General features: G+C 43.2%; 1 protein-coding gene across 3 annotated transcripts; it reads left to right on the plus strand.

Moving 5' to 3' along the window:
* The first annotated feature begins 2,784 nt into the window (after positions 1-2,784).
* On the plus strand, positions 2,785-26,193 carry RBM18 (RNA binding motif protein 18). 3 transcript variants are annotated; one of them, XR_015049052.1, is made up of 8 exons: positions 2,785-3,229; positions 8,911-9,011; positions 20,304-20,430; positions 23,119-23,208; positions 23,933-24,021; positions 24,235-24,309; positions 24,403-24,522; positions 25,783-25,968. XR_015049052.1 is itself a non-coding variant. In XM_085845122.1 (6 exons), exons 1-6 carry the CDS (start codon positions 3,212-3,214, stop codon positions 24,347-24,349), a joined length of 540 nt encoding a protein of 179 aa, XP_085701248.1. In that variant the 5' UTR covers positions 2,785-3,211; the 3' UTR covers positions 24,350-24,396. The 3 variants fall into 3 exon arrangements, 2 of the variants coding, with proteins under 2 accessions (XP_085701248.1, XP_085701247.1); XM_085845122.1 differs by lacking the exons at positions 24,403-24,522; positions 25,783-25,968 and having other exon boundaries at positions 24,235-24,396; XM_085845121.1 differs by lacking the exons at positions 24,235-24,309; positions 24,403-24,522 and having other exon boundaries at positions 2,787-3,229; positions 25,783-26,193.
* Positions 26,194-26,860: the final 667 nt, after the last annotated feature.

Consider the following 26,860-nt stretch of genomic DNA (forward strand, 5'->3'; position numbering starts at 1 on the left):
CATGAATATCACTGCCAAGGTAAGTGAATCTCTCCGTGACCTCAACATCCTCACCACAAACAGGTACAGACAAGATAGCAGCATCCAAGATGTCATTGAAAGCGTGAATCTTACTTTTGACCCAGGAAACCCGTAATCCCAGCAGCTCTGACTCCTCATTCAGCACCTCGAGGGCCCCCAAAAGGATATCTAGAGTCTCTGCAAAGATGACTGCATTATCTGTGAAATCAAGGTCAGAGTTCTGGCACTCCCAAAGGATGCACCGCAGTTTGATATCTCCGACATCCTCCCCAGAATCCAGTCCATACATGCGTTAAAAAGTGTGGGGCGAGGACACACCCCTGATAAACTCCAGCAACAACTGGAAATAAGTCAGAGATGGTATCACCACATCTCACAGCACTCTCAGTACCAAAGTATAGTTCAGACATCAGATTGATTAGTTTTGGTGGCACACCACAAAGACCAAGAAACCTCCAGAGGGCATCGCGATTCACTGAATCAAATGCTTTGCAGAGATCAACATATTCTTCTTCGCCCTGCGGTGAGTTCCCAGACATCCACCGGCAGCATCAAGGACGGTGGTCTTGAAGGCAGTCCACAACTCTTCAGGATTCCCCAAAGTACCCAGATGCCCCAAATCCTGACTCAGCCTGTTCACAAACTCCTCAGTTACCATGTTCTCCTTGAGCTTGCCAACATCCAGCCTCGGCTGGGATGGTACCATTCTCCCGGATTTAAGCTGAAACTTCAGAGTTGCTACCACAAGCCTGTGGTCGGTATTGAGGAACTGAGCACTCCGGTAGACCCTGCAGTTCTGCATCATCCTCCAGCAACCAGCAACGAGCACATGGTAAATCTCCTTTGCCATACAACCAGTGTTGGAATAACAAGTCCAGCGATGAGCCTGTGGGTGCTGAATCCATGAACCAGCCACCCTAAGTCCATGACTTCTTGCAAAGTCAAGGAACTTAGTGCTATTCTAGCTCACAGTTCCTGACCCATGGGGACCAACACACGTCTCATAACCATCCCCATCAGCACCAGTCGATGCATTGAAATCCCCCAAGACTAGAGGAGTATCTCGCCTGGGGCACTGATCAACCACAGACTCGAACGTGACATAGAATGCGTCCTTCACGGTCAGATCACTCACCTCAGTTGGAGCATAAACAGAGACCAGGGACATGACACCCAAGGAGTGACGGATCCTCAGTCTCGTGATACGCTCGTTAACCGGTGTTACCTCAATTATCATTGGAGTCAGCTTATTGGACACAGCTACAGAAACTCCTTGGGCATGGTAACCATCAGAGGGACCAGACCAATTGTGGGTTTAACCACCCTCCATTATCTCATCACTATCCGGTCTCCGATCCTCAGAGAGAGCTGCAATACCGATGTTCAAACGCTTGAGCTCAGATGATAACAGAGACAAGTGATCATCCTCTCCTCGGGATAGGACATTCCAGGCACCCACCCAAAAAGATCGCCTCAGGTAAACCCAAGGAGACCGCCATCTGGTGGACGATACCTCAGCACCACCCCAACACACATGACCGCAATCTGAGTCAGGAAGGTTACCCCGTGGTTTTCCTCCTATCATCAAATAGTGGGGGGTCCTGAAGGCTTTGCCCCAATCCCATCATCCGGTCAGCTACCCTGCTGAGGGTAGCTGCAAAGGAGGTACCCGCACGGAGTGAGTTTTCAATTTTCTTTGCGTTTTTCTTGTGTTTTGCAGAATGAAGGGTTTTACGGTGGCCGGAGTGCAAGTCCTGCCAACAACCTCCTGAAAAAGTAACACAACTGCAGGAGGACGTCTGCAGACACAGTTGTGCAGAAGATATGGATGGCCGTTGGCTCACAAGGAGCTCCTCCACCCTTCGACAGGTTTTGTTCTTCATCCTGCCGGGTGTCCATATCACACACCCTCCTCACCAAGAAAACCTGGTGGGAAGAGACAGTTTAGTCGCCGACAACCCGACCATGGAACAGGTTAGTTCAGGTTTACACGGTACCTGCAGCAAGTGTACATGGAGACCCGTAGCACACCCTGCTATTAACTAAATAAGGCCGGTAATTATCTTCAAAAGGGGTGTTTTAATTAACCCAATTTTCACTCATGCACTACCGTGGGGTTCCCTTCGTTTGCTTGCAAAGTTTCAGACTGCTGGGTTTCTTGGTTTTGGAATTATGGAGGACACACGGACGGACGCACGCACGCACGGACGGACGCACGCGCACACACACACACTATTAGAGATTAATAAATAGCGAATGAATGTATCCTCACGTATATTTGTCTTTCACATCCCTCCTGTTCACTCTTCCACCCAAGTCAGATCTTGCACGTGTGCATTTGGTGACGTCATTAATAACGATTCGCTGCCCACTTATGAGAACTTGACCAGACTTGGTGGAAAAAGATTGTCGTTGGAAAAAGTAAATTAATTTTTAAACGTAACATGTTGAGATGTATTAAAGATATATTAAAGCCACCCCCCACCCCACTCCAAAAAAAAAAAACCACCATAACAATCACAATCGGCAGAGTCGCCATGACGGTGTATTATATAAAAATTTTAAGCACTGCCGGTATCCCACCTCAATAATTTATTTTTATTTTCCGGAAATATAAGAGCGGAGTGCAAATTTAAATTACACTCGCGGGACGTTCAACTTCAGTGTATGAAATTTGAATACAAATGTGTAGTCGAACGAACATTTATCGAAAAATCGAGAAAATAAAAAAAAATCTCGATGTGAGAGGAAAAAAAAAAAAAACGATGTGACGTCATAGCCTCCCGTCATCGCTGCCCTGCGTCGAGCCGTAAATAATAGCTGGTGAAATTGAGCGTCGTCGGGCCTGGTTTAATAACGACATTCGCTTTCCGGAAAACCTGACTGGAAGTGTTCCGTGCAAGGATGTCCGTCTGAACGACTTTAACGTTTCATTCCCGTAACTTTGCGCGGGTTTTTTTTGTTGTTATTTTTTTTTTCTTCAGTGCGTTTTCTCATTTCCGCGCACGTCATTTAATTTTTTTTATTTTTTTTAAATTATTCTTTATTGTGTCGTCGCCGAAATCTGTGGAAAGGAAGTGAAACTTTTTGAACCATATCGAACGTATGAAGTGCGTTGTAAACGATGTTACGTTTTTAAATGATAGTTATATTTCGCTGTACAATGAAGCGCTTGTGAAGAACATTCGTCATGGACAAGAAACGTGAGGTAAACACGGCTGTGTTGGTGTGTGGAAAGGATCAATTGTTTGCAAGTGCAATGACGTCACATTTCCTAAGCACATTTGTCCTGTTATTGTAATTATAACTGATTGTACTTCCACAATATCGTTGTATGAAGGACCTGTCGTGTCCATTATCTATCTATAATTCCAGGTGTGTGTGTGTGTGTGTGTGTGTGTGTGTGTGTGTGTGTGTGTGTGTGTGTGTGTGTGTGTGTGTGTGTGTGTGTGTGTGTGTGTGTGTGTGTGTGTGTGTTTTCCCGCTGTTTCTCGACAACCGCTGGTCCGATCTGATTGAAACTTGCCAGGTATATTGCTGGGGACCTGAGGATGTGGCTCTTCAAGGTTTGATATTAATCGGACAAGTGGTTCCCAAGTTATGGGCATTTATTTACCAAACCAATGACAGGACACGTTGCTGCGTGGGCGTGGCCGATGGGGAAAGGGCGCCATTCAGTTACCGTGGCGTAGGAGTGGCAATGGTCAATGGCAGGGAATGTCATGGCAAGCAAAGACGGGGAGGTAAACTTGATTTAAATTTGGATTTTGGTTAACTCTGTGTGTAAGTATCACAGCTGTTGTTACTTCAATGAAAGCGATAATTCGTGGAATGCATGTGAACATTCCGAACGGGCACGCACTACTTCCGGATAGTGATGACTTACTGTATTCTCGTAATTTCTCGATTTCTTATGCACATTTTGAGATAAACACAATGCCCCAATCCAGTCGTCATTTAAGAGAGCGAAGGAACGGCCTGTGTGGTTGTTTGAAAGTTTATTATTATTATCTTGCCAAAACGAAGTTTTTGCAAGATATGTTAGCCAGCTTGTATGTTTTTTTTATTATTATTATTTTTTTGTCTGTAATCACGTATAAAAAATTCTGCAGAGCACAGTTATCATTGGAAATTTTTGTAACTTCGCATATCAGAGGCCTATAGAGGTCCCTTTCAGTGCACAAAATTTTGAAGGTCAAGGTCACTTTGGTGCAAATCAGGGGAGTCGACAAAACCCTTTTTTTGAGTAATTTTGATCAGATCGTCTTCAAACTTCATGGGAATATAGTTCATGGTCTGGTGCTCAGGTGATTAATTTTTGGTGGTGATTGGCCTTTACCTTCATATGTTTTTTTTTTTTGGGGTTTGTAATCACGTATAAATCACTCTGCAGAGCACAGTTATCATTGGAAATTTTTGTAACTTCGCATATCAGAGGCCTATAGAGGTCCCTTTCAGCGCATAAAATTTTGAAGGTCAAGGTCACTTTGTCGCAAATCAGGGGAGTCGACGAAACCCTTATTTTTTGAGTAATTTTGATCAGATCGTCTTCAAACTTCATGGGAATATAGTTCATGGTCTGGCGCTCAGCTGATTAATTTTTGGTGGCGATTGGCCTTGACCTTCATGGTTAGCGCCTCAGGTCAAACATATTTGACCCCAGGGTCAAATTTTCAAGTTTTAGGAACCATATCGTGTAGTACCTCAAATTGAACACCTCGATGAGTGCTTTCTAGATATGTCAAGCTTGAGACATTATGACGTCATTTGGTGACATTATGAGGCAAAAGCATATTTTTCATGGTTACTCTGTAGAACGATTCTCATCGGAATCTCTCGTAGGCAGATATTCCTCAAGGAGTCGCTCCTGGTGGATAGCAGCTCTGTTCACCTCAGTGTGACCTTTAAGAAGTCACACGTGGTCACCTTTTGGCAAGATACGGGTCACCCTTCGGGTGACGTTGGTTTATTTTTTTTTGGTTTGCACGTACGGCCACACACGTACGGGCACGCACGTACAGCCACGCTAGAGCGAAGGAACGACCTGTGTGGTTGTTTCTGGCACGCAGTTTGAAAGTTTTTTTTTTTTCTACGTACGGCCAAGCACGTATGGCCACGCACGCATGTACGGGCACGTACTAGTCATTAGTAACAATACTTCGTACAACAAGCATTCAATGATAATGTTATTTACCTTTTAGTGTGTACTGGTTTCCAATGACGACATGAAACCTCACTGGGTTACCTGTGTGCTCTTTATGACGTTGTTAAGGTGTATTCCATTGTACTATTGCTTGGATTCCTTCATAGGTTTTGTCTTCTCTGTTCACCCAATAAGCCTTAAAAAAAAAAAATTTGAAAAGTATATACAGGCTCTAGGGCTCGTGGAAGAGCGATAAAATAACAAAATCATAATACTGTTACGAATTTGGAAGCCTTGTGCACACAACAGACAGACAGCCGTCCCCGTAGCTTAGTTATTTCGATAAGTATGTTTCTAGTTAGAATCCATCCCCTATGTCCAATGGGAATTAAGTGTGCATGCGTGGCAAAGTTATTTTATAGAAAGGATTTTTACACTTGCTACAACGACACCTGCCTTCGCTTCCTTCCACCATCCTCCACCGGCACCATTGCACACGTGCGTGTCAGCACATTCGTGGGCGGAGTTCACGAGGACCTGACGTCTCTCTCACCCAATCCGGGGAATGGGAGCGAGGTTGCCATCGGACGGCCAATAGGTGCAGCCCACACAGGACCATATTACTCTCTGTTTGAGGGGCGGGCTGCCGCGACGGCGGTCACGCCCCCCTCCCCCCCAGTCCAATCGGCGGACTTGGCGCCCCTTTCGGCCATTCACAGGGGCAACGAGCGAATCGCGCGACGCAACTGTCCAATGAGGAGGCGAGTGGCGAGAGAAAGAAGCCCCTCCTGCCTGAGGAGAAGAGTGGTTGTCTGGACCAGCGTTCAGGAGAGGACTGCAGACGGAGATCGTGGAGTTTTTCTGCCAAGCAGCCTGTGATCGTGTGTGAGACATTTCTTGTGGGACAGGACATTTCATTCGAGACATTTCCAACCAGGCATCCAAAGCCAGTGAGTGGTTGTCAACAAGAGTGCGTTCTGGTGGATCGTGGCGATAGCGGTCTGCAGTCTTGGTTCTGGCAACGCCAAGGTCGTGGGTTTGAGTCCCACCGTGGAGGTTCGGGTCGGTGTGACCACACGAGGTGGGACAGGTACCCCGGGCCGGCTCTACCGACTGAAGACCCATCGGGTCCTTTTTCTTTTTGGGTGTGCGTATCTTGTTTAGGTAGAATTGTTAAGTGCTTTTCCTTGTACATTATTTGCATTTCATTTCTTGTAGTCGGTTTAGCTCTGCTCTCTATGCGTTCCCTCCCCCCCCCCTCCCCATTATAAATAAATCCCCTGTTAAATGTTTCAGCTCATTTTTGTGTTTCTTTCATTGGTTTAGCATGGTGTATGTTGAGAAATAGCGAGGGTAAATTGTGCATTTGGACCGACTGACCTTGGTCTGACTGACCTTGGTCTGACTGACCTTGGTAACCATCCGCTCGGGTTATGCACGGTTCGAGCACGCTACTGGCACGTTCCGCTCGAGCTCCGCCGAGGGTGAATTTCCCCGGTAGTTTGGACGACGTGGGTATTTAGGTAAATTGAAATTGGCAATCGACCCTATCCCACGCGGTCGACCTATTAGCAATCTTCGGTCCGATACGGGACCCGTCGGCTCCGGAGTTAACCAGGGTGACGACAAATTCCGGGTGTTCGGTGGAGCCGACTCTACTGCTCCACCTGGCGGTCGTGCTTGTCGCCGAAACCCCGGCCCCACAACAATACAACACAAAGGGAACGGCTGGAGAAAGGGGGAAACGCCAACAGCAGGGCGGAGGGGGAAAGTCGATGGAGACGGACAAACGAGGGATGCAGGTAACGAGGAGGATGTGGATAGATGATCAACATTTTGGGAAGGGTGCGGGTGGTTTAAGGGGTGGAGAAAAGATCATGATTTTGGATGGGGGATGACTTGAGATGGTGCTGAACAGCAGTCTTGAAGACCTGGAGGGAAGAATTGAGATTAAAGAGGGTATGTAAGGTGGTACCACAGGTTGAGGGAAGAAGAGGAATAAATGAGTAGTGGTTCTGGATTCAGGCAGTTTCACTCGGAGGGGGTCGGTGGTGGACTGTGTACGTCCTGCAGATACCCGGGTGGGAACAAAGCACGGAGAGGGCAGAGGATACTAGTTCAGAAATGAGGCGAAAGAAGACAGAGAGACCACTGACCTGTTGGCAATGGCAAAGTGATAAGCACAGACTCGGTTTCATCACGAGAGAGTGCAATGATATTGAAGGCCATTGTTTCCACAGCGTCAAGCTGAGCAAGATGCGAGGCAGTGAAGCCAGCCCAGAGGGGAGAGCAGTACTCCATGAAACTTTGGATGAAAGCCTTGTTGGTGGATCGGAGTTCAGGTATGCCAAAGAAGGACTTTGCACGATGGAGAATGCTCAGTTGAAGCCAACTTTGAACCTTTGAACCAACAAACCTTTGGAAGCGAACTTTGAAATGTGGCTTGCCCAAGAGCGATCATGGCTGAGAGTGAGACCCAATATTTTGAGTGACTGAACCTCTTTGAGAGGATTGTTGAAAAAGTAGATGGAGGGTTTGTGGTGACAGAGACAGACATTCTCCACATTCCCCACCCCCTCAGGATTGAAAGGCATGTTCCAAGCATTTAACAAGTTTGTGATTTTTGTCAAAGTCTCAGGAGAGGGAAGAGGCTTGGGCTGTTTTCTGCCTGTCTGTCAGAAGGGTGAGGGATCTCATGGTAGAGAGTAGAGTCATCAGAAAGGAGATAGGATTTTCCAGTCAGTGAGATCATTGATGAAGATTCGGAATAAGATGTGGCCTAAAACACTGCCTTGTGGTACTCCAGCCCTGATCGGGAGAGGAGATGAAAGGGTTCCGTTGAAAGCCACATGATGGCTATGAGAGTGGAGGAAGTCAGTAATCTAAGAGTGGAGTTGGCCTTGGATTCCATAAGCAGACGGTCTGGCATCCTGCCTTGCTCTCCAAACTATCAAAATCTCGAGATATGTCGAGAAAGATTGCCAGAGAGAGATATGTCGAGAAAGACTGCATGTCTGATATTGAGGGCCGGCAAGCCCGGCATCCATTGTTTGGAGAGTCGGATCAGCATGTCCAAGGTAGAGTGACCACGTCTGAATCTGAATTGATGATCTGAGTCGAGGCTGTTGGAGAAAATAAATGATTTTATGTAAACTGGCATAATGGATTCCATGACCTTGCTGATGATTGAAAGTAAGCTAATTGTCTGTAGTTAAAGAGATCCGTTTTATCGAACTTCACAGCAATTATACACCTCGCCCCTTGTTCCCTACCTGATTGACATTTCAAAAGGGTGTTTGTGTGGTGCGTCGTAGCAAGAACATACGATGATTATCGGTATATATCGATTACGGAAGGAATGAAGTGGTACAACTAGTACTCTTCTATGAACCGGAAGGTTAGTTACCCGAGAAACACGATCCTGCCAGTTGTGACGCCGAACAGGTGCCAAGGCTCTCCCTGCTACCCAATGGCTATCCACACAAGTGGTTGGTACAACGACGTGGGTTCAGACATGTCTGTGTTTTGTTTTTTGACTTGTCTATTGTTCTGGGAATTGTGTCTGGCCAAGATTGTGGTTTTGAGTCCCATTTAGATGATGTGAGTTTCATAATGTGTCGTTGGAGGAGGTAATGAAAAGGGTTTTGGTTAAAGTATGAGGCGTCTCGATACACGAAGGTTGTTTGATATGGCTTGATAGGCCTAAAAGCCTTATAACTGCATCTGCCTTTGCCCTTGTTCTCTAGGCATCCCAACTGGCAATAGACAGTGCGGCTGTTTTGTCCGAAGGTTGCAGACATGACGGCCATCGCCTATGGATTGGGAACCTGGACCTTCGCTTGTCTGAGTAAGGGAACGATGTACTTTTGTTGTTCAATTGTACTGTTGAGAGCTGTGTGGTGTAAGGTTCATAGAGGAGCATGTACATATATCACATGTACGACAAGGACGTTGAGAGAGCGTTTGTACCCTTACACAAATTGCAAGGACAATAGGAAGTGGACAAATCAATATGGTACATGGAAGTTGGATCCTTGGATCCCTGCGTGTTGGACCAAATACTAGTGCTGAGATGGGAGCACAAAATGGATCAACCAAAGAGTTAATTGTCACCTTTGGCTTTACCGCTACATTAAAAATCTTGGAGACGAATGTCAGGTATAAAAATAAACATAAATCTTGCAAATATGTCTTGAGAAAATAATTTTTGTATAAAAATGTCAATCCTTGCACTGCCATGTCAGAAAATATTCCCCTGGGGAAGTGTTCCCTGACCTATACTGAACTGGTCTAAATATTTCACAAAACATCAACAATGTCTTTTATAACACTAGCTATAATGGTACCTGTGTATGTATGCATAATCTCCTCCGAGAGGATTTTCCGCAGGCAGGTTGGTGGTCTTTCTGTCTTCTACCCTCTCCTCTCCGGCCTCCCCCTCCCTGCTCTGAGATATGTTTCCGCCCCCCCCCCCTACCCTCCCATATTTCTGCAGGGCCCTCAAGGTCTGCCAGCAACCCCCTTTTGGTAAAACTACCAAAATCAAGAATCACTGCTCACCTTCACTCTTTCATTCCTCTTTTTTCCCGCCTTTGGAACAAACTCCCACTCTCTTCAATCCCACTCTTCTCTCCAAGTCTTCAAAACAGCTGTACATCACCATCTCTTGTCTTCCCTCATCCAAAACCATGATCTTTTCTTCCCCTGCTAATCCACCCTAAACCCACCTCCTTCAAATTCCCTGCTTTCCTTCCTGAAAGTCCCTGTAGTGTCCATCTTGCTTACCCTGTGTACCCCGCCCCATCCCTCTCCCTTCCACAGATCTCCTCATGTCTCTGTTCCACACTGTATTTTTTTCCTTCCCTCTCCCACCCCTCTTGTCTCCTGCTCCCCTAGTTGTGCGTTTCTGTGTGTTTGCTCTCACACGATCCTTGACAGTGTATACAAAAATAAAAAATTGACCAAGGAAGCTGCACCTTTCAGAGATTGAGGGCACACTGAAGTTGTGCATGTGCAAGTTTCCTTTAATTACATCAAGTTTTGAAAGGAGAACTTTTTTGCCCATCTTGGCATTTCCTTCCTTTGGGGAAAGGCATAGGGTGCAATTGGAATTATGCGAGCTATATAACTGCAATGTATTGCATTTGCATATAAGCAGTACGCATGTTTTCGCTTCATGTATAACCCGGTTTTAAAATTTTCATTTTCGGTAGTGATCGAGGCAGTGGTCTGTTGCCAACACAACACCCAAATAAAGGGATGTATCAGAAGAACATGTTGTATGCTTGGAACAAGATTGCCCATAGTGTGGGTACTCTGCTATGGTATTGCTAATCGTAAAGCTAACTGGAAGAGCACTCGGTAGAGCGCATACCACCGCCACGCAATGCATGAGTCACGAGAACATATCGGGCCCAATACATTTTTGAATTAGAGGGGGAGCACTCGGGAGAGTGCAAAACCTCCGCCGTCAATACTGCTGTCACTGATTAGAACAATACTGCTGATCACTGGTCACTCGAGTGAACCTTGTATCTTATTCATTAAATATGATGTCAACAGTGCTGACAGTTATAGTTCTTTTCTCCAACATTTCTTTTTTTTTTTGGGGGGGGGGGGTTGGAAATCACTAAAAATATGTAGATATGCAAAAAAAAGAAATCGAAATTTTGTTGAAAAAAAAGTTGCAAAAAATATTTTCTCTAACAATTTTTTTGGGGTGGGGGGGGTTGTTAGAAATCACTTAAAACATGTAGAAATGCAAAAAAAAAAAAATTTTTCTCTTAATTTTTTTTGGGGGGGTTGGAAATCGCTTAAAACATGTAGAAATGCAAAAAAAAAAATTCTCAATTTTTGGGGGGGGGTTGGAAATCACTTAAAACGTGTAGAAATGCAAAAAAAAAAAAATTCTCTAACAATTTCTTTTTTGGGAGGGGGGGGGGACCAAGTCCAAAATCTCATGGCATGATTCTTGGACCATACCTAACCCCCCCCCCCCACCAAGTTTCGTCGAAATCCGTCGAGTTTTTCCGTAATACTGTTCACAAACAAACAAGCAGTCATAGACTGATACTTACGAAATCGTCAACTTGACCTCCGACCTTGTCTAATAAAAGCTGTCTCTCGAGAAGGTAGCGACGCAAACCAGAAATTTCTACGATGATTCTGTACCAAACCATCAAAAATCGTAATGTCGACCGAAGCAAAAATCTCCATTTCTCCACGCAATTATTTTATCAAAGTCACAAAACCGTAATATTCGGCCATCCACCAACAATCTTTACATAATCCGACGGCTCAGCAAGTCAGGCATGCGACGATAACCTTTATTGGGATAAAACTGACTTTTAAACACCATCTTTATCGAAAACACCGTCAGCGCGCATACGGAAAACCTTTACGTGACTCAATGACTCGTCTGCTCGAGCGCACTGCATCACGTGATGACCCGTGACTCGTCAAGTGAAATGTTTTTTTTTATACAATCTTAAAATGTCTCAAACATCCGATTTTTACCAGAATTTCGACAACCGAGTTTTAAGCGATCGCAAAAACCAAAGACAAAATTAAAATTGAAGTTAAAACGAACTCGTAACGTCGACCGAAGCAAAAATACTCCATTTCGCCACATGAATTTATGGAATTATGTTTGACCTCACTGTGACCTTGACCTTTGACCAAAATCTAATCAGCGCAAGCCATCACCTTCCTGAATCACGAGGTCTAATTTGACATTGGTAGCTTCTTCCGTTCTCGAGTTATCGTGCTAACAAACACACAAACACACAAACAAACAAACAGAAACGAAAGTGATCAATATACTTATGAAATCTAAAGATTTCGTAAGTAACAAACAAACAAACAGAAAGGGGTGAAAACAGTAACCTCCGATCTTCAATGGCGGAGGTTAAATATCGTGCTTTATATCGTTTTTCAGCCCCATATATTAATGGCGAAGAATCACTTTAAAAATTCTAGTAGTCTGATCCGGATCCAGATCTTCACCAAAATTGAACCAATTCTTCCTTGTCACACACCCAACCTGTCCACCAAGTTTCATCTGAATCCGTCCACAACGTTTTGAGATATCGTGCTCTGTATACTTTTTGGCACTATCTCAATGGTGAAGAATCACTTTAAAAATTCTAGTAGCCATATCCAGATCCGGATCTTCACCAAAATCTAATCAGTTCGTCCTTGTCTTACCTGACCACAAAATTTCATCCGGATCCATTCACAACTTTTTGAGATATCCTGCACACAAACAGACAAACGGAGAGAAAGGGGTGAAAACATAACCTCCTTCACCTTCGGTGGCAGAGGTAATAAGCCATTACCATAGGGTGTGGGTGCTTCTTGTAAATACAATTGAGAGAAGCCACAATTGGTACTTTGAACTGTTCGTAGCGGTGTGTGTATATATCCAGGGTGTCCCAAAAGTAACCTCAGGATTTAGAAATCAAATAACATTTGTTTTTTTAATAATCTATGATTATTTTTATACCAAAAGAAAATTTACAAAATGGAGATAAATTTGCTTTATTTATGATAAATGATGCAGCTTAGATGTCCTCCATTTTCAGCTTCGCAGAGACGGGTTGCTTTCGATAGCATTTTCCATAACAGCGGACAATAACTGGCTGCAGCCCTCAAATTTCTGCACAGATCTTGTCCTTCAGCTGCTGAATTGTATGGGGCTTATTGATGTATCCACGCTCCTTTAGGTAACCCCAAATAAAATAATGAGGATGCGTCAAATCAGGAGGCTGTGATGGCAAAGAAATTTCTGAATTTCGCGAAATTATTTGGTGACCATGCTCTTTGGGTGAGAATAATTGATCGATGAAATTTAAAATAGAATTCCACGATTTCGGTTCTTTGTTCAGTTGTGAATTTTTCCATGAGTAATTTCCAAATGTTAATCTAAATTCTGAAAACAAAAGAAAAACAAATGTTATTTAATTTCTAAATCCCAAGGTGACTTTAGGGAGTGTGTGTGTGTGTGTGTGCGTGTGTGCGTGCGTGCGTGCGTGCGTGCGTGCGTGCGTGCGTGCGCGCGCGTGTGTGTGCGCTACTCAAAAGAAGTTAAGGGTCAAAAATATTTGTGCATATAAATATAAGCAAACGAGCTAAAATGGTGACGACTAATGACAAAATAATTCATTGATGGCTCAAGAACAGAAAACACAACACAAAAAACTTTTGATTAGACACTAGTTTATTACCCTGATGAAAAAAAAGTCATGCACCCCCCAAAATGATGTTCACAAGTCGCAGAAGCTTCAGTAACTGGTGGAGCCACCGTTAGCATTCACACAATCTTGACAACGTTGGCGCATGCTGTTCATCAGGCGTTGGAAATAACGTTGAGGGATCGCTTGCCATTCTGTGACTAATCGCTGAGCCAGTTGCCGGAGGTTGACGGCAGGGACGTGATGTGATCGAACTCGCCGCCCGAGTTCATCCCACACATGCTCAATGGGTGACAAGTCGGGTGAATATGCAGGCCAATCCATGTGCTGAATGTTCTGCTGCTGCAGGAAGTCGGTCACCACCCTGGAACGATGAGGTCTTGCATTGTCGTCCTGGAACCAAGCTCCTGGTCCAATCCACTGCAGAAGTGGAATTACCAGAGGTTGAATAATCTCGTTGAGATAACGCTGACCAGTCAAATTTCCGTCAGTCAGCAAATCTCTCTCCTTGACGATGATAAACACGAGCCCGGCCATCATTGAACTGGACCGAGAAGCGTGACAAATCTGTGAACATTGTCTCTGCCCACTGACCACAGTTCCACCGGATATGACGTCTGCACCATTCTCGGCGAGCCCTTCTGTGACGGTTAAGTAGCGGTGGTCGGACTGCAGGACGCCGGCATCACAAACCTTGGTCTCTCAGACGATGCCCAATGGTCTGGTCGGACATGTTGGTGCCTCTGGCAGCTCTGAGTTGATCCCGAAGATGCTGTGCGGTCACAAAGCGCTGTCGCAACGCCGTTATCATCAGGAAGCGGTCTTTTCGTGCTGTTGTTGATTGGGGTCTTCCAGAATGGGGGCGATTCTGAACAGCATTAGTTGTCCTGAACCTCAGCCAGAGTCTGCCGATAACGCCTTGGCTTACATTTAGACGCTGAGCCACAGTTCTCCAAGTTTGTCCATCTTGTAGTCAGCCAATGGCCCTTCCCCTGTCTTGGATGCTGAGTTGTCGTCGAACCATCTTCAAATTTCAAGTGATGATGAATGGAAAATGCTCAGCCATTTTATTGCTAAAATTGGCATGTATGGAATGACACTCCTGCAAAACACGTGCAAATTGTGCATGAGGTGTCATAATGGGTGTTTCGAGGCAGTTTGTCAGTTTAGTCTGACTAAGTTCGTGCTTCAAATCCATGAAAAGGAAATCTGGGTTAACTTAAAAAGTTTCTCAAGGTAAGTGCAATGATTGCATGTCCCATAATAACATGATGTCTATAGTCCAAATGACAAGCCAAAGGGGGATATTCTAACCCAATCTGGCTTAAAAAGACATACTTGCAAAAATGATCAAGAAATTTCCTTTGACCCTTAAATTCTTTTGAGTCGTTTATATGTATATGTATGTATGTATGTATGTGTATATATATATATATATATATATATATATATATATATATATATATATATATATATATATATATATATATATATATATATATATATACATATACAGATGTTTGGGACAACAGAACTTTAATATTGATACAAACAAACACGACATAATAGTGACCGAAGCTTATCGTGCTGCACTCCTCAGGTAAAAGTCGCAGCAAGTGAAGGAGGAAGTGAAGGCACGTGCTTTATACGCAGGTCTCAATAAGGTAGACACTGATTGGTTCAACTGTAATGACGTCACTGTTAATCTGAATGCCCATTGGTCAGCTTATCATCACCTCCAGCTCCCATTGGCTGGAGCAGAGTTCGTTGATGATTGACGTTTGCAAACGCATCTTGGAGAGAGGGGGGAGGGGCCTCCCCAAAGGTCCATTCACCATTTGTTACTGTACTTCCCTTGATCTTTCCATGCTGAAAGAGACACAGAGATCGTACAAATTCCTTTTGACCACATAATATTGGATCGGTGGTAAGGATGAAGGTTGCTTCCAACATACGTAAATTAAACGAGCTCTGACCTCGGCTCAATATCCTGAACATCGAACAGACAAACTTCCTTACTTCGCAGGCCTTTGTATTGGACCCAGGTTTTGAGAAACATTAGCTGCATCTCGGTGGAATCGCCACAGGCGAACTTTCAGATTTCCCCGACTTGGTATTTTCATCAATTGAAAACCAACAATTCATGACGTGTTTCCCACCGGGATTTTCGACCCGGATTCCGAGGAGCATTGCCAACATGAATCTTGTTTGAACTTTCACCATTACTCCCATCACTACGTTGGCTGAGCATTAAATTGACTGGGAGACTGCCGGCGTTAATCAGGAGGATGACAAAAGTCGACCTTCCGATGATCTGCGGCTGGATCTTCAAGGTGTGGTTGAGATGCTGTCGGACATCATCAAGTGAGCATTTCAGAAATGCTGCATCTCCAACAACATGGATGGCACAGACGACATCATTTGGGAGGAGAAGGCTGTAAATGACACTGACGGTGATGGGGATCGCTCTACCCTGATTCAGACAAGGAGTTATGTGCCGTCTTCGAGGAAAGCATTGACGAGGATTTCCTCAGGTTCAGCTGAAAAGCTTCATCAAATCCAAACGGCCCTTTTCAGGGCTCCAAATCCAGAATAAATATTTATGATACCCATATGAATCCCTTTTCTTTCTTTTTCGAGGAAGAAAAAAAAATCCTCTTAATAATATTTAAAAATCTTCTTCTTCTTCTTTCGGCTGCTCCCGTTAGGGGTCGCCACAGCGGATCATCCGTATGATCCGCATAGTGATTTGGCACATGTTTTACACCGGATGCCCTTCCTGACGCAACCCTGGTCGCCTCTTGTGACACAGGGATCTGGTACACCTATTTTAACCGGGGTATACACCGGCCCAGTACACTGGTACTCATTTCGCCGACCTCAGAAGGATGACAGGCTGAGTCAACCCCTGGTGTATGAATTCAGTGGCCCAACGGGGCTTGAACTCAGGACCTTTTGGATCCCAAGCCACTGCCCTAACCACTGCGCCAACACCAGGCTATTTTATAATATTAAAAAATAAGAAAGAAAAATAAAAACTTCTTGGTATCTATAAAATAAGAAAAAATCCTCTCTCGTCAATTCTTGAAAATGAGAATAAGACTGTTGGACAAAATTAAGCGGACGTGTGAGTAAGCATGTGATACCTCCGTCACTTTGTTCCAAACAAAGTTAATGAGCAAACCTATTTAGATTGAGATCAGAAAATAAAATGATCAATATATTCATTTATTTTGAGGGTGAAAAACGGGTGCGATTTAATATACCAGAATTTTGTTTTTTTTCTTCTTTGAGGGTGAAAATTGGGTGCAGTTTATACAATGGAAAATATGGTACCTACATCTCTAGAACCACAACCTTGGTCACAGATCCACATCAGAAGATTCCCTACATCAATAGATCCACATCAATAGATCTGCATCAGAAGATTACCTACATCAATCGATCCACATCAGTCGATCCAAAAGCTTGGTTATGTCTTGGCAGTCAGTCAACCCAACAATGCAACCACTAATCAGACTTTACTTGCTGGAGGACTTCATGTATTATCACATCGTTACAACTCCAATCACACATTCTATTATATGACGATACATTGAATCATGTACATCTTACCTTAAATATAGCAGGTCCACCAACAAACGTGATCATCCACTCACCTCTGGATCAAACTGTCATTCAAATATTCAAACGGTTATGTATAAACAGTTTTATACCTACTTCTTTGTCTCCGAGCAACCACTGAAATGGGTTTAAATGATTTACATATTTTTACCTCCACCACCGAAGGTGAAGGAGGTTATGTTTTCACCCATTTCTGTATGTTTGTTTGTATGCAGGATATCTCAAAAAGTTGTGAACGGATTCGGATAAAATTTTGTGGACAGGTTTGGTGTGTGACAAGGACTAACTGATTCGATTTTGGTGAAGATCTGAAACCGCATCCGGATCTAATTTTTTAGGTGATTGATAGTGCCAAACCGATATATAGCACGATATCTCAAAATGTTGTGGATGAAACTTGGTGGACAAGTTGGGTGTGTGACAAGGACAAACTGATTCGATTTTGGTGAAGATCTGAAACCGCATCCAGATCTGATAATTTTTCAGGTGATTGATAGTGCTAAACCGATATATAGCACGATATCTCAAAAAGTTGTCGACGGATTCGGACGAAACTTGGTGGACAGGTTGGGTGTGTGGCAAGGACAAATTGATTTGATTTTAGTGAAGATCTGGATCTGGATTGGAGAATTATATAATTTTTAAAGCGATTCTTCACCATTGAGAGATAGTATAGGGCCAAAAATGATATATAGCACGATATCTCAAAAATGTAATGGACCTGTTATGTTCTCATGGATCAGGCATTACGTGGCGGAGGTATGCACTCTACCGAGTGCCCTTGTCGTTTTAATAATTTATTTTTATAAATATTTCAGTAATATTTTTACTCTCTGTATTGTGTTTTACTAGTTCTATTTGGTGTCATTTCATGATCTTAAAGAAAACTTGGTTTAATCTGCTAACTGTAGCTCCTTGTGTTAGCATACGTCTGACTCGTTGTTGGACGCATTTTTGTTTTGTTTTGATTTTTCTTCCCCATGAAGTTGTTACAACAATTATAATAATTAAATGAACAGTAATAACTATTAATAAAGCATTGAATTCATATTTAGAGGATGATATTGTCAATATCAATTGTACTGCACCCTGTACTTAACTTTGTCTTGATCATAAACCTTTAAATAGTTGCTGTTACATTCCTAAAGACCCTGAGTAAGGTGTAAGCAATCAACTCCTTTTTCTCACTGCCTGGATCATCAGCTGGGCTCTGTTCTTCATCGAGGTTTCGGCCCTTTCTGCCCAGAACCTTTCTCATCCGTAGGTCTGCAGCCTTTGCAATGCAACCTCGTTTTCAAACCCTCTACTTATCGCTTTGCCTCTAGATGTTTGCCTTGCTCGAGGTTTTCATGCATTATCATACATTCGTAGTCTTTATCGCACATTACATAATATAACTAGAAGGGCACTCGGTAGAGCACATACCTCCGCCACGTAATGCCTGATCCACGAGAACATATCGGGCCCATTACATTTTTGAGATATCGTGCTATATATCGTTTTTGAGCCCATCACTTAAAAAATTATCAGATCTGGATCCGGATTCAGATCTTCACCAAAATTGAATCTATTCTTCCTTGTCACACACCCAACATGGCCACCAAGTTTCGTCGGAATTGTCCACAACTTTTTTGAGATCCTGTACACAAACAAGCAAACAGAAAGGGGTGAAAACATAACCTCCACCTTTGGTGGTGGAGGTGACATTACATGTACACTATATACCAGTGAACACATACCTTACTTTTACAACTCTCCAATACATATGCATTATGTTAATCACAATCCTCGTCCGTCCATTTTGCTTACTACTGAATTGGGTGTTTGTTTTTTAATTCGAAAACCCGAGCTGGAGCTTTAGTCGAACACATGGCACTGTGTCTTTTGCACCTTGGGCTAGAAATGATGCCAACTGGGAGAAGTGTCACCAAGGTACCATATATTTCCTACCGACGCAAATATAGTGGAAATTGACCCTCACCTCCCTTTCTAATACACGAGCCAGAAGCTCCCTACTCCATCATGTGTACGTAACAAATAAATGGCTCTGAGGTTGATTGCTGTAATTTTAAAAAAATTAACTTGTACTGTCTGTAACTCTGTTTTGTATGGAGTGGCAAAGAATGCCAAAATAGGCCTAGGGATGCATTAAATACCAAAATGTACTGTTTGACCATTGAGAGAGAGAAGTTGTAATTGTAATTAAGAGACTGGTTAGAATCCCAGATATTTGAAATTGGACTGTCATCAAGTAGTACTAAATTGAAATTGATACATTTTGAAAATGTGATGTATATTTTTTAATTAAATGATTTATTAATTTATTTATTTTTAATATACAAGTTCATGTATCACACACATCCATGATACAACACCAGACTTGACTTCAGTCGAACACTTCCACTGAACTTGAGGGAAGTGACGTCACTTCCCACGAGAGTACTCCGGGTACCAGCCTCGCCATATTTTTATGTGACATCTCTTTTCTCTTTGCAATCCATGGAACAATTGAAGAGGAATTTCCTACTCCCCATGGATGTCAACCCTTCGGATTTGTTTGTGCTCTATCCTTTAAATACTAAATACCAAATGAGGAAGCAGCATGTATCATTGGCTTTGGTATGACTCTCTCAGGGTTGGAATCGAACCGCCAACTTCTCAGATACTGAGCGGACGCTTTTACCACCGAGTCTGATTTTGTCACGACTTGGAATTTCGCTCGAAAATGCACATCTTCATATGTGTGGGGATGAGGGGTCAAGCTGAGTGCTCGGTTGCAGGCGGAAGGACACAATTGATCGAGAAATTGAGACACTTTGCACAGGCCTTAAGCCAGAGAAGAAGTTGATTCAACCGGCCAGCTACCATTATTTTATGAAAGCCTTGCGCAAATGGAACTTGTGCAGAGCATGGAGGAAACTTTGAATAAGAAGTAGTGACAGTTTTGAGCCAACTGCAGTTGGCAATGCAGTGAAGCTGATGTGTTTCTTGGTTCTTTTGTTTCCGTTCCCTATTAGTAGCTGAGTGAACCATTCAACAAATGCTTGCATTATGCTTTGCAGTGATGGGATGAGCTGATGGTGAAGGATAAACTTCGGGCCTAACTGTGAATTGTGAGAGTTGTGTGTTTAGCTGTGCCTCTAGGAATTGATCTTTTAAATGTTGTAAAATTAAATATTGATTTGTAGGACAGGTTACATTCAAGAGGAGTTTGTCATTTCATTGCCACTTTAATGTTTGTGGTAAAGGTTTTATTTTATATTTATTTTATTTTTTTGTGCAAATGACAAAGGATCGCATTACCGTTCCCTCTCCCTCCCCAGGTATCACTTGTTAAGGCTATTGAAGCGAATAGGAACCGTTCGGCAGTTTGACTTCCTGTTCCACCGCTCTGGTCCTCTGGAGGGGCAGCCCCGAGGCTACTGCTTTGTTAACTTTAGTTCAAAGCAAGTGAGTCTCTCCAAATTCGTTTGTTTTTAACTTTCCTCTCCAAAAGAGCATACAACCGATGACTCGTGTGACGTAGGTAGAGTATGAGCTGCTGCTATCGGCCATATTGATGCATGATAATGCTCGAGTGATTTATCTTTTTTTGTTTTCTTAAAGGAATTGTATACAAAGTTGTGCAAACATTGGGTTCGTCTTGACTGTTCTTGTATGTAGATCGATGTGCCGAATGACAAACTTCTACTTAATTTCTCCTCCAGTTCTGCACAATTAAGTTTGTTCAATCTTCTCAGGTTCCAGTATTTTGGTGAGAGATGTTGATTGAGGCCATTTTGTGGACAAGAGGGTCGTTTATGCACTGTACTCGTAGACTGATGAGCAGGGCTTGAAATACATGTGGAAAGGGCGGGGAGGGGGGGAGGAGCCCTCAAAATCGAAGACTGAGCAAAAAATTCAAAACATTGGAAAGAAAAGTCGCCCCCCCCCCGTAAATATCAGCATGCATTATGGTAAGTTGAAGAGCAAGCAAACAAGTTTACTCTATCTCTGACTGATTTTTCCATTCCCTGCTCCATGAACAATTGCTAGCGATCCACTTGCAGGCGCAGCCATGTTGGTTGTTTTACGAAACTGGGCATGAACAATAAATGGTCAACAATGTGTGCATTGCAGCTTCGCCGGCAAAAAGTGCTGACCTGCTATGGTCTCTCATGTATACTGTGTCCTTAATTTGATTTGTACTTGCAACATGTTATAATGTAGATGTTCCTCCATGATGCTCTTGTCTTTTTTTTCCTTCAATGTCTCATAAGGTATTGAAAAATCCAAGTGAATAAAGAGTCATCAAGGCCATTGGAAGTTGAAAATGTCATTGCCATCCATTTGTAAAACTGCAAAAAAAAGTTACAAAAAAAAAAGAAAGAGAACCCCCCCAAAAATTGAACACATGCAGAAGGTAATGTTGCTATGTGGCTGCCTCATCGAACAAAAAGTTTGTGAATATGAGAAAGCCCCGAAAGAAATAAGCAAGGCAGTTTTTTTTCTCGTCTCTCTAAAAGAGTCCTCAAATTCCTTTTATTATTATTATTATTATTATTTTGAGCCCTGCTGATGAGTATGGTTTGTTTGGTGTGACTGCCCCTCTGTTTTATTCTTACTTTTTTGTTGTTTGTTTAATACAAGCACTGAGGCTCATGGAAGCACAGAACAATGGGGGTCAATGAATTGAGACAAAATATGACAGAGAAAATAGTGGGTCGACTACAAACAGATGCAACACAGCACAAGAAGGAAGAGGAATTATGGGAAATGAGACACAGCTGGGACGGGTACTCGATACAGTAAAGCTCAGTAGTGGAAATTGGAAAGGCAGTGAGGTGACGGTGGGCAGCAGAGTTGAAATTCCGTTGGAAAGAACTCGAGACGAGACTAGTTTATTGTGCAAGGAAAGAGGGGAGAGAAGGAATGGAGGTGGGAGTTAAATTTTTATTTTTTGTTTGTTTACATGGTCGAGACTCGTGGAACACCACATTGATGAGGATGTAACCAGATAAAATGAATGGTAGAGAGAGCTGGGGGAAAGGGGGGGTTGGGACAAACAGCGGAGCCAAAGGACAAAATGGAGGAAGACTTGGACAAACTGAATGGGGAGAGGTCGGAAAGGATTCATGGGGTGGACCAGATGGATATAGAAGGAAACTCTCAGAAAGAGACGATTTGGAAATTTGGAAGGAAGAGGGTTTGGGGTGGGGTCGAAATGGAGGAAGGTGGTTAATGAGGGTAAAAAAAAAAAACAAGCTGACTAACATATCTTGCAAAAACTTCGTTTTGGCAAGATAAAAAAGGGATGATGGTTTTGGATTGTGGATGATCTGAAATGATGAACAACAGCTATCTTAAAGACCTGGAGGGAAGAATGAGAATGAAGAGAATGTGGAAATTGGTTCAACAGGCAGGAAAAAAGGAGGAATGGACAAATGAGTGGAGGTGAGCAGTGATCCTGGGTTTAGGTAGAGTTCATCAGAAGGGGGTTGATGATGGACTGCTTGCATTCTGCAGAAACCTGGGGGGGGGGGGGGAAGAGACAAAGCATGAAAAGAGCAGAGGGTGCAAGATCAAAAAGGTGATGGTGAAAGACAAAGACCACCGACCTGTCTATGATGGGAAAGTGATACGCCCATACATTCAGCTTTATCTCGGGAGATTCCAATGATCATGAAGGCCTTGGTTTCTGCAGCAACAAGGTGTGAGCCAGTGGTGCCAGCCCAGAGGGAAGAGCAGTACTTGAAGTTGAGTTGAGGTCTGGGGAGGGTAACAAGAATATGGTTTCTGGCCTGTATGTAAAACATGCTGTACTTCAGTTTGTATGTAGAGTTCGCTGTACCCTTTGCCCATTAGGATCATGTATAAAAGGGACGTTGGGAAGGACCCCTCAATGTTGATGATCCATTATAGTTTAACTCCGACAATAGCTGTGAGTGGTTAAACATACAGTAGCTAACTACCCACTCACGCATCAACTCATCTATCCTGCTCTCCATGTTTTGTTTTTATCTCTGTAGAGCCAAAGCTTAGCTCGATGCCTGCTAATCTTTGTTCATAAACTTCCTTCGGTTTGCTCGTATGAGTACCAAATCGGTTCAGAAAGTTCCCATGCTTTTTGCTTTCCTAACTCGCATTTTCTCCTTTTAGGAAGCAGAAAGAGCAATTGAGAAGTTAAATGGAAAACTTGCTCTGTCTCGACCCCTAGTGGTTCGCTGGGCACATGCACAACAGCAACCGGTATGTTTGTATCGTTTACATCATACGGGATAGTGCAGAATAACAACTTTGTGTTATTTGCTGAAATATTATGATTCTACATTTAAGCAACAGCACCATAGTGAATAAAGTTAACAAATGAGATTCTCATTGTTTGTGATGAAATGCAATTGTATTATAAAAGTGCATTCACTGGTTAGTATATCACGAACATAGTGGTTGAGTTCTAAAAATAATTACTGGTGGCTTGGGGATGGGGTGTTGAGAGGATGGTAGAGAGGGTATTCTGACTTTTACCTAGGAGTTGTCTGGTCTGGGTTTGATTCCTGACTACAATAAACCATTGAATTTGTGCTTTACAGACAGGGTGTTGCATCATAAAGTGCACTGTCCCTCGGATGGCTGCCACAGCTGCTTTTCTAGTATTAGTTGGAGACTTAAACGATCCCACTGTGTGTTTCACGAAGAGTCGGTGAGTTATCACCGATACCCTGGCTAAATCGACGGCTCCAACCGAATGTTGGAGCTAGCCAGCCGGTTAATGAGAAACTTGGGTCAACATTCTCTCTTGGCCTACCCTAAAAGAAGATGGTATTAACTGTGGCCAGTTAAGTAGTAAGAGAGCACTTTTGCCCTTGTAGCCTCAGCATTTTTTTGCCCTTTATAGGAGCTTTGAGTTCATGGTGGAGGTTGTGGTGATGCAAATCGAAGCAAGGTGGTAATACGAGCTTGTCCTTTTGCTCAGACTTACGAGAGGCAGAGAGAGCCGAACCTTCCCAGTTCCCTTGAGCCGTCGGCTACAGAAACGGAACCTCCTTGTGCATCCTCCCTCACGTACGTGTACCATCATGCTAATCTTGCATCTGAGGAAAAAGCAGTCATAATAAAAGTGGAGTTTCTCCGTCATTACCATAACACCGTACAATGCTCTTATCCTATTGCTCGCACATATGCCTGGCTTTTGTTTTGTGAGCAAAGGAATGAAAAACAAAAAACATTTGGAGACACACACACACACACACACGTTGGCTTGCCTGTTTGTTTCAGTCGCACGTGTTCTGAGAATCAGTTTGGAGAGACAAAAGGCAGACGCAAAAACAGCTGCCCGTGTTTTGAAATGAGGTTGTGGATTGTTTTTATGGATGAACACAATTATGCATAAACAGGCCCGTTATTTGATTGTGCAGCAGCCTGATCATTTCATCTTCACGACAGAATGTGGCAGTTATATTTCCTGGCTTGTCCATAAAGGAAAGCCACATCGAGGATTCCAGAATTTCATTTGTCTCTGACTGCTGCATGATGGCTTCAAATTCTTGAGAACTGTGAATACAGGTAAATAATTTTTCTGGCTCGACCCGAAAGGTGAATTGGTACGTGACGCTATTGGCAAAACACTGCACCGGCTCCAGATGTCAGTGTGTTGGTCCAAATGCAATTGTGCTGCGATCCTCGTGCAAGAACGGTTCGACTCCAGCAGTTTTGATTGCTAAATTTGCACCAATGCGCTGATCAGCTTTTAACACACACATGTAACAATGTACGGAACAATGAGACCAGGGCCACACCGACTGCTGTTGTCTACACTAGACAGCAGCATTTCTTTGGGCCTCATCCATATTTATTATCTACAGACAATTATATTCGCTGTACGTTTGCTTTTTTACAATAGTTGCCTTTTAAATTGCTGTTAGCATAACCGGCGCACACAAACCAAGCAAACTGCGTTTAATCAATCGTGGCAAATTGTATACCTGCCTTGTTTAAAAATAAAGGAAAGATTCCCACCTGACGGTGGAGTTTTTGGTTGGCCCTTTGAGACACGCTCGTCAGGCCGTAACCTGCTATGTCAATGATTCTTTTTTTCCCCACATTTTCCTCTATTTTGGGGTTTTATGGCATCACAGGACGTTCAGGCCTTTCTGATCACAGGATCCTTTGGGAAGTGAAATAAACTAATTATTGAACCCTTCTCCCCCTCTCATTGCCCCATAAGGCACAAAACACCATTTTGCCATAGAATTCTCCGATATCCGTACACACCTCGGTGACGCTGATGGAAGCAATCTTCTGCGTTGGCCGAAGATATCACACACCAATGATAGCCGACTGCTTCCAAAAATATGCATAATCAAATAATAGCTGACAATGGATTGTTTGATATTTGGAAATCTCAAAGATGCTTTTTCTGACTTGAATTACTTCAAACCTGAAGCATTACATTATTTTTTGTGGGGGGGGAGGGACCCCAAAATGGTTTCTTGCTTACGACTTGCAGCTTGTTGTTTAATCGTCTAATCGTCCAATAACTTTCCCCGTTGGTTTTCCATTTGGCTTTATCTCCCATGCAGATAAATGAACTTGAACTCAGGTCAAGAAAAAGGCATGTAAACTCCAGCTTGCTAAGAGAAACCTTTATACACCCTCAATGATACCACTTCTACACTGCCTAACATGCCACGTAATTATACTTGGTTAAAACGCATTGTCACTCATGCTACTGGATTGTTTTTATTGGTATTTAGCTGTTTCCATCTGATGTTTTGTACCATAATGCATCATATTTTAAGGGGGCATTGTATGCTTCTTCCTCAGCCTCTCGGCAAAGATACAGGCAATAGAGGCAAAACTGCGGCTCATGGATCAACAGGAAGATCTGGAGCCTCCAGTACCGGTGCTCTCACGTCTGCTCCCAAAGCCCCCCACATCCCCCAACACTCGGGGGGGCCGAGGACGAAGAGGGCCAAGGCGTTAACTCATCTTACGGTTCCCCTCCCACCCTTCTTTCCCCCCCCCCATGTCCCTTCACATTTCTTTTAAATCAGTTCCTTCTGTTCCAGCACAACACAGAGCCTGTTGGATCAATGGAAATAGAATAGACTTTGTAATGTTTCCTCAAGTTCCATAGCTGTGATCACATTGGGAGATGCAAAGGTGAGGTGGGATGAAATGGCTCACTTGCTCTCCAACTCAAAAACACTTTCAATAAATATGGATTGTATTTCATACTGGTTGTTTATTTTATAATTATTTTTATTATTTCCACATTGGGTTCTGATAACCTTATGGTGACCCTGTGCTCATTATGCTTTGGATTGAACTCTAAGATCAGATTTGTCTTTTACGTTTAAACCAAACTGTTTGTGGATTTTACTTTCTGAGAGTGACAGGGTGCTATCATTACTTGAGGCTGTGTCGTAAAGGATTCAACCCTGCTGAAGCTTCTCCACTTGCAACATTAAAATCACATTGACGTGCAAGTGACTGATTGTAAATGGATAATGCATTGTGGATTTATTAAAGGAAAGGTCTGTACAACATCCGGCATTTAAAAAATAAGTTGATTATTCCAATGCAGACACGTCCATTGCACACTGCACCTTTGGGGTTGTGGCACGGTACTAGCCTGTAAAGATGTGTATATATTGTCGCGTCAGAGGGTTCGTTAGCAGACTGCTCTGAGCTGAAGGTCTATAACCATCCATGGAACACAAAACGGCATTTAGAATACAGTACTGCGTTCACTTCATACTGAAATTCCCCGAGGATCACCCAAACATAGCCAAAACTGGTGGTGGTTGTGTGGGAAGGCAGGAAAATGGGAAAACGTTCCTTTACAATTAAAATGGTTTATTTAAGAGATGTGGGGTGGGGTGACTACATGCTAATCTAA

Source organism: Eptatretus burgeri, chromosome 11 (assembly GCF_056783735.1).
Source record: "Eptatretus burgeri isolate ZD-2024b chromosome 11, Ebu_testis_v1, whole genome shotgun sequence".
Classification (NCBI taxonomy): Eukaryota; Metazoa; Chordata; class Myxini; order Myxiniformes; family Myxinidae; genus Eptatretus; species Eptatretus burgeri.

Coding starts and splice junctions, on each gene's coding strand:
- RBM18 (XM_085845121.1), top strand. Junction 20,431..23,118: donor TTAACTTTAGTTCAAAGCAA/GTGAGTCTCTCC, acceptor TTCTCCTTTTAG/GAAGCAGAAAGAGCAATTGA. Junction 24,022..25,782: donor CCTTGTGCATCCTCCCTCAC/GTACGTGTACCA, acceptor CTTCTTCCTCAG/CCTCTCGGCAAAGATACAGG.